The 8700-nt window shown below is 46.7% G+C and overlaps 1 protein-coding gene across 1 annotated transcript; it reads right to left on the bottom strand.

Moving 5' to 3' along the window:
* Positions 1-1002: 1002 nt before the first annotated feature.
* LOC144603100 (zinc-binding protein A33-like) lies at positions 1003-8374 on the bottom strand. The gene is made up of 6 exons (XM_078416239.1): positions 7956-8374; positions 7796-7862; positions 7445-7707; positions 6807-6829; positions 6591-6709; positions 1003-1538 (listed from the first exon to the last, which is right to left on the bottom strand). The coding sequence occupies exons 1-6, from the start codon at positions 8364-8366 to the stop codon at positions 1003-1005; spliced, it is 1419 nt and encodes a 472-aa protein (XP_078272365.1). The 5' UTR covers positions 8367-8374.
* Positions 8375-8700: the final 326 nt, after the last annotated feature.

Genomic DNA, 8700 nt, shown 5'->3' with positions numbered 1-8700 from the left:
GTATGAATCAAGATGACTGGCCTTGAAACAGAAGGGATAATAATCTGGATACATAATCCCAACATATACCGAAGAGCAGAACCTCAGACCTTAAACCGAGGAGTTGCATCAGTTGGCACCGTGACACGAGGAACTGCTGGTTTGCAAAGAAAACACACAAGGTGCAATTCAGCACGGTTCTGGGGAACATGGATAGGCGATGTTTCGGGCCCAAACCCTTCGCCTCTTGTCTATTCACCCACCCGTGTTCTCCAGAGTTACGACGAGACCAGCTGAGCTAATCCAGCACTTTGTGTCTTTCGTTTCCACCGTTGCACATCCTGACTGATAATGGGTCGAGTTGTATAGGTTTCGATCAAAAGTTACGCGTCGCCTTCCTGATCGGTTAAAAGTCACGAGTATAATAATCTGTTAAATCCTTTCCGGGCAGCGCACGGCTGCGGGATTCAACCATGAATTTAACGTTTTCACATAATCAGCAGCGACCTGTGCCGGACATTCTGTGCACCCCCCCCCCCCCCCCCCCTCACCCCCCGGCCTCCCAACCCCCTCAATCTCCCCTCCATATTTTTAGTTCCCCTCTCTTAATTGCACGTTTCCTTAACGTCCATTTCCAGGCGCCCCCTGCACAAGACGCAATTACTCGGCGGACTTTCGGACTCGGGGGAACTCAGGACCCGCCGCCCGCGGCCGCTGCTGAACCCGCGCGAACGGCGATTGTTTCAATCTTTATATTTTCACAAAAGTAATTTCTGTTCCGTTGCCAGACGCGGTTAACGCGTTCAAATGAACGGATCGACACCTCTGATTTCAGTTGCTGTTTATTTCTCTCTTCCCACATTTACATTCCCCCCTGGTTTTATTTCCGCGATCATTGGGCTTTCGCGAGCCGGAATTTGGGGATTAAATGGGAGCCGTTCAGCGCCGACCTGTTGTCCACTGGGTTTCTGCCCCACAGCCCCTGAGCCCCTCTCCTGACGCCGGTCCCGTGACCCGACCCTTTTACACACCCGGAGCGAAACCGGAGCAGATTCTCATCCACTGGCCTGGTGCCCAAGGCCTGAAGCAAGGATAAAGTTTCTCCGTGAATTTATTCCCAGTGAAGGTGTGGAGATGGGACTTTGTGTCCGCGTCGTAAAATGAAACTCTCCCGGACTCGTAACTGAGATAAACTCCCACCCTCCCGGGGATGGGACGGGCGGGGAGACGGGACCCAGCGGAGATGAGTGCAAGAAACCCGCCGAACGACCGCCACGTGATGCTCCAGACTCCAGTCTCCGGGGTCAGTGTGACCGGTCTCTTCCTCTCCACAGACTCTGCGGCGACTCCCAGACTCCAGCCCTCACTCCGCTCCACCTCCACCTCCCAGTAATGACTCCCCGATGTGAATCCCTCCGATCCCAGCACACACGGCCAGTGTGTAAACCTCTTACCGGTCTCAGGGAGACTCCTCCGGGTCCGGGTCCATCTCACCCTCTTCCGATCCTCAGACACCTCGAGCTGCGGATGCGCTGTTTCCACATCCAGGGTGACGGAGACTGGGGGGAGAAGCAGAGAATCAGAGAGTCCCCGGGTGTCGGGGGGGGACTCGGGCAGCGCGGCCCCGGGACCGGGGGAGAGGCCGCTCGGCCTCAGGCACAGGCGGGCGGACAACAAACACATTCCCGGAGTTGCACCGTACTATATCGGATGGACAACATTTTTATGCCACGCGATTAATTTGTTTTGTAGCGGAGATTGATTGAAGGAGGAGAGATCACAGTGTGGAAAGTAAATTCCTGAGTACGGAGAAAAGCTGATGTATAAACCCGAGAGGGAGGGAGGAGGCAGAGATAAATTGGGCACAGACGCTGCAATCGAAATGAGGGGTGTGCATTCATACATTGTCAGAGGGGTGGTAACACTTTTCATGATATTCTAGACAGGTTTACAACTTCATGCAAGGAATGAACACCTACTGAGATAGACCCTGTTCCTGTGACTGAGAGAGAAATATATGCGATCAAGTAAAGGTTACAATCAGGGTGTAAAGTTGTGTCGAATATAGAGCTTTTATTAAAGCACAAGACTGGCTCGTTTTTGCTGCCCTGCGCGTCTAGGATAGTTTTACCGCGATGTGAATGAATTCCGCCGAGTTTAGGAGTAAGTATATTAAGGAGAACCATCCACGTGCGAGAGAGCAAATAAAATGAGAAGCGGCAAGGAATATTCATGGAACAGGGGATGTCCATGAACAGAGTTGAAGTCAACAAGCTCAACGAGAAAGAGAGAGAGTTGCTTGGAATAATGATCAGAGGCATAATATTATCGTAGGTACATAGTGATGAGGTGCTTGTTGTTGAATAGCTGTTCAATAGACAATAGACAATAGGTGCAGGAGTAGGCCATTCGGCCCTTCGAGCCAGCACCGCCATTTAATGTGATCATGGCTGAATATTCTCAATCAGTACCCTGTTCCTGCCTTCTGCCCATAACCCCTGACTTAACATATCTTTAAGAGCTCTATCTAGCTCTCTCTTGAATGCATTCAGAGAATTGGCCTCCACTGCCTTCTGTGGCAGAGAATTCCACAGATTCACAACTCTCTGACGGAAAAAGTTTTTCCTCATCCCCATTCTAAAAAGCCTACACCCTATTCTTAAACTGTGCCCCCTGGTTCTGGACTCCCCCAACATTGGGAACATGTTTCCTGCCTCTAACGTGTCCAACTCCTTAATAATCTTATACGTTTCGATAAGATCCCCTCTCATCCTTCTAACTTCCAGTGTACACAAGGATAGTCGCTCCAGTCTTTCAACATATGACGGTCCAGCCATTCCAGGAATTAACCTAGTAACCCTACGCTGCACACCCTCAATAGCAAGAATATCCCTCCTCGAATTTGGAGACCAAAACTGCACACAGTACCCCAGGTGCGGTCTCACTAGGGCCCTGTACAACTGCAGAAGGACCTCTTTGCTCCTATACTCAACCCCTCTCGTTATGAAGGCCAACATTCCATTGGCTTTCTTCACTGCCTGCTGTGCATGCATGCTTCCTTTCAGAGAGTGGTGCACTAGGACAACCAGATCTCGTTGTACGTCCCCTTTTCCTAACTTGACACCATTCAGATAATAATCTGCCTTCCTATTTTTACCACCAAAGTGGATAACCTCACACTTATCCACATTAAACTGCATCTGCCATGCATCCACCCACTCACACAATCTGTCCAATTCACCCTGCAACCTCATAGCATCTTCCTCACAGTTCACACTGCCACCCAGCTTTGTATCATCTTGCAAATTTGCTAATGGTACTTTTAATCCCTTCATCCAAGTCATTGATGTATATTGTAAATAGCTGCGGTCTCAGCACTGAGCCTTGCGGTACCCCACCAGTCACTGCCTGCCATTCTGAAAGGGACCCATTTATCCCCACTCTTTGCTTTCTGTCTGTCAACCAATTTTCTATCCATGTCAGTACCCTACCTCCAATACCATGTGCTCTAATTTTGCCCACCAATCTCCTATGTGTGACCTTGTCAAAGGCTTTCTGAAAGTTGAGGTACACCACATCCACCGGCTCTCCCCTATCAATTTTCCTAGTTACATCCTCAACAAATTCCAGCTGATTAGTCAAGCATGTTTTCCCCTTCGAAAATCCATGCTGACTCGGAACGATCCTGTTACTGCTATCCAAATGCTCCGCAATTTCGTCTTTTACAATTGACTTAGACGAAGGGATTAAAAGTACCATTAGCAAATTTGCAGATGATGCTAAGCTGGGGGGTAGTGTGAATTGTGAGGAAGATGCAATAAGGCTGCAGGGTGACTTGGACAGGTTGTGTGAGTGGGCGGATACATGGCAGATGCAGTTTAATGTAGATAAATGTGAGGTTATTCACTTTGGAAGTAAGAATAGAAAGGCAGATTATTATCTGAATGGTGTCAAGTTAGGAGGAGGGGGAGTTCAACGAGACCTGGGTGTCCTAGTGCATCAGTCAATGAAAGGAAGCATGCAGGTACAGCAGGTAGTGAAGAAAGCCAATGGAATGTTGGTCTTCATAACAAGAGGAGTTGAGTATAGGAGCAAAGAGGTCCTTCTACAGTTGTACCGGGCCCTGGTGAGACCGCACCTGGAGTACTGTGTGCAGTTTTGGTCTCCAAATTTGAGGAAGGATATTCTTGCTATGGAGGGCGTGCAGCGTAGGTTCACTAGGTTAATTCCAGGAATGGCGGGACTGTCGTATGTTGAAAGGCTGGAGCGATTGGGCTTGTATACACTGTAATTTAGAAGGATGAGGGGGGATCTTATTGAAACATATAAGATAATTAGGGGATTGGACACATTAAAGGCAGGAAACATGTTCCCAATGTTGGGGGAGTCCAGTACAAGGGGCCACAGTTTAAGAATAAGGGGTAGGCCATTTAGAACGGAGATGAGGAAGAACTTTTTCAGTCAGAGAGTGGTGAAGGTGTGGAATTCTCTGCCTCAGAAGGCAGTGGAGGCCAGTTCGTTGGATGCTTTCAAGAGAGAGCTGGATAGAGCTCTTAAGGATAGCGGAGTGAGGGGGTATGGGGAGAAGGCAGGAACGGGGTACTGATTGAGAGTGATCAGCCATGATCGCATTGAATGGTGGTGCTGGCTCGAAGGGCTGAATGGCCTACTCCTGCACCTATTGTCTATTGTCTATTGTCTATTGACTCCAGCATCTTCCCCACCACTGATGTCAGACTAACTGGTCTATAATTTCCCGTTTTCTCTCTCCCTCCTTTCTTAAAAAGTGGGATACCATTAGCTACCCTCCAATCCACAGGAACTGACCCTGAATTTATAGAACATTGGAAAATGATCACCAATGCATCCACGATTTCTAGAGCCACCTCCTTAAGTACCCTGGGATGCAGACCATCAGGCCTTGGGGATTTATAAGCCTTCAGTCCCATCAGTCTACCAAAACTTTTTCCTGCCTAATGTGGATTTCCTCCAGTTCCTCCATCACCCTAGGATCTCTGGCCACTAGAACATCTGGGAGATTGTTTGTACCCTCCTTAGTGAAGACAGATCCAAAGTACAGGTTCAACTCGTCTGCCATTTCCTTGTTCCCCATAATAAATTCCCCTGCTTCTGTCTTCAAGGGACCCACATTTGCCTTGACTATTTTTTTCTTCTTCACATACCTAAAAAAGCTTTTACTATCCTCCTTTATATTATTGGCTAGTTTACCCTCGTACCTCATCTTTTCTCCCAGTATTGCCTTTTTAGTTATCTTCTGTTGCTCTTTAAAAGAGTCCCCAATCCCCTGGCTTCCCACACTTTTTTGCTATGTTATATTTCTTCTCTTTTATGTTTATGCTGTCCTTGACTTCCCTTGTCAGCCACGGGTGCCTCTTACTGCCCTTCGAATCTTTCCTCCTCTTTGGGATAAATTGATCCTGCAACTTCTGCATTATTCCCAGGAATACCTGCCATTGCTGTTCCACAGTCTTCCCTGCCAAGGCCTCCTTCCAGTCAATTTTGGCCACTCCTGCCTCATGCCTCTGTAACCCCCTTTGCTTTACTGTAATACTGACACTTCCGATTTTCCCTTCTCCCTCTCACTTTGTAAAGTAAAACTTATCATATCGTGGTCACTGCCTCCTAATGGCTCTTTTACCTCGAGTCCCCTTATCAGATCAGGTTCATTACACAACACTAAATCCAGAATTGCCTTCTCCCTGGTAGGCTCCAGTGCAAGCTGATGTTAGAATCCATCTCGGAGGCACTCCACAAACTCTCTTTCCTGGGGTCCATTACCAACCTGATTTTCCCAGTCTACCTGCATGTTGAAATCCCCCATAACCACCGTAGCATTACATTTGCGACTTGCCAATTTTAGCTCCTGATACAACTTGCACCCTATGTCGAGGCTACTGTTTGGCGGCCTGTCGATGTCTCCCATTAGGGTCTTTTTACCCTTACAATTCCTCATTTCTATCCATACTGATTCTACCACTCCTAATTCAATGTCACCCCTTGCAAGGGAGTGAATATCATTCCTTACCAACAGAGCGACCCCACCCCCTCTGCCCACCTGTCTGTCTTTTCTATATGTTGTGTACCCCTGAATATTCAGTTCCCAGCCTTGGTTCTCTTGTAGCCATGTCTCAGTGATTCCCACAACATCATACTTGCCAATGTCTAACTGAGCCTCAAGCTCATCCACTTTATTTTTTATATTTCGCTCATTTAAATACAACACTTTAACTTCGGTATTCACCTCCCCTCTCACACCGGTCACAATTGGCCCTGATCTTACTCTCTTATTCCTTCTAGAACTTCTCTTCCCATTCATTCGAGATTCCTTTGCAATTTCTCCTGTATTCGCTTCCCCTTTAACTCCATCTTCATATTCCCAATTTGTCAACCCCTCCCCCCTACTACTTAGTTTAAAGCCGCACTTGTAGCACTAGCAAACCTGCCTGCCAGAATGTTGGTCCCCCTGCTGTTGTTTTCAACAGATGGCTGTATGTTTTCATTAAAGTGTCCATTATTCATATCACTCTTTGTATCCAGCTCACATCTAGCGATCTCTATTACATCAGAAAAATAAATTAAGTCAATATTACCTTGCGGACCACCACAGGACAATTTGCTCAGCACTCTCTTCAGTAAAAAGGGGCGATCGAATTTTGCAACGTCCAGTGCCCCATCTTCTAAAGACAACATGTGTTCCTCATCACTAACTCTGTAAATATAAGCAGCGGGGTTACAGCATGAACAACAATGAATTTCTGAGTTCATTTTTAAAATCATGCATTGTTTCAGTAAAGAACATTTCCTACCTCCTCATCCGACGAATTTCCTCCTGAAATCAATAAAAGCCAAATTTTAATTGATATACACTGACCACACACAATCCAACGGCAGGATTTTCTACTAATTCTTGCAAACTGTTGGAAATTCTGCACTATCACACCCTCTGACGCACAGAGCACGGGAACGGTGCAGATAGGATGAGGGACCACAGGACAAAGATGAAAGAGGAAGAACATGTATTATGTCAAAAATATTTCAATAGACAGGAAAGGTGAACCGCACGGGACATATTAACTTGAAACTCTAAAATGAATGTGTTGATAATGTTTTTTTTACATTATCAAAGGATTTCATACAATGGGTCATGCAAAACACCTAAAGTTATCAAACACTGATTATACAAAGAGGATTTAGATGGTATATCTGGCATGTGCCAAGGTGTGTAACTGAATGTTAGTTCCCATTAATTAATGCACTGCCTCTGACACCCGCTACACCAGGCACACACACAGCACGCAGGTGTACCAAGATTTTAGTGTCAGTTTAAAGATAATATTTAACTTGGGAAACAGAGGAACCATCAAACATTTAGCGTCAAAGTCTCCGCTTATTCCCGAGAGGTTGTGTGCACTTGGATTGGCCTAAACTGAAAATAAATTCTCACCATTAGGAATATCACACTGTCTTTTTGATCCATCCGTTCCTGCATCTTTGCGAGTTTCTCCTGCATAGAATTTAACTTCTCTTGAATTGCTTGAAGATTTTTCTCCATTATATCTAGGCTGTTCGCCTCTGTTTCCCTGAGATCTTTGAGTAAGCGCTGCTCTTCCTCAGCGAGAATCTGACGCTTTTTAGTGAATTCAGATGTGATGTGGGACTGCAGACTGCGGAACTGTTCCTGTTTTAGAGAAATGGGGATATTGTTATGTTGTCTAAAGGGGAACAAATCTACACGGCATCACACAGAACAGGAGGAGACCTTACCATGTATTCAAAAATCTTTGTTTTCTGCAATTGTGTTCCATTTCCTGTGTCTCTGAATTTTTTTTCGTGAGAGATTCCAGGGAAGATTTGATCTGAGCCTGAATATGGGTTTGTAAAAAAAGGAAAATTAAAGAGTTGGATATGCGAAAAACAATGTAGAATCAATGTGATCATAAGATGTTTGCTTTTACCTTGTAGTTTTCAACAGCTTCTTCTACCGGTATGCAGCGGTGGTCTCTGTGTTCCAGCGCGTCTCGACAAATCACACAGACCAATATCTTGTCAGTTTCACAAAACAGCTTCAGTTCTTCCTGATGTTTCTCGCAGTGAAGTTTACTTTGCTTCTCTTTCGGATTCAGGTTTAATTTGTGAGTTTTCTCAGCCAGGTTTGACAAAGCCCAATTCCCAATCAGGGTGCGGTCTGCAAACTCCGCTCTGCATTCCGGGCAGGAGTTTCTCCCGTCCTTGTCCCAACTCTGTGTGATGCAGGAGCGGCAGAAGTTGTGTCCGCACTGCAGGGAAACCGGGTCGGTGAAGATATCCAGGCAGACGGGACAAATTAGTTCTTGGCGTAAACTCTCAACCTGCCGTTCGGTGGCCATGTTGATTCTCGCCACTTCCTGATTCCACTTTTCGGGAGGCGCTGAACACCTGAGATGCCGCGAGTGTCCAATCTCCGCGCTGCAGTGTCAGGGAACGAACACTAAAGGGGAGGATTGTGCAGGAAGGAACTGCATATGGTGGTTTCAACCGGCGGAGATGGACACAAAAAGCTGGAGTAACTCAGCGGGACAGGCAGCGTCTCCGGAGAGAAGGAATGGTGACGGTTTTCGGGTGGAGACCCTTCTTCAGACAGGGCTAGGGCACGAGGTGGCGTGGCAACTCCAGGCGAACTCCACTTCAGGGAGTAGTTGACAAGACATTGAAACTTGGCCT

The sequence above is a fragment of the Rhinoraja longicauda genome, chromosome 19, assembly GCF_053455715.1.
Source record: "Rhinoraja longicauda isolate Sanriku21f chromosome 19, sRhiLon1.1, whole genome shotgun sequence".
NCBI classification, from domain to species: domain Eukaryota; kingdom Metazoa; phylum Chordata; class Chondrichthyes; order Rajiformes; family Arhynchobatidae; genus Rhinoraja; species Rhinoraja longicauda.
The sequence above is the reverse complement of the archived record's forward strand: the minus strand, read 5'-3'. Positions and strand labels throughout refer to the sequence as shown.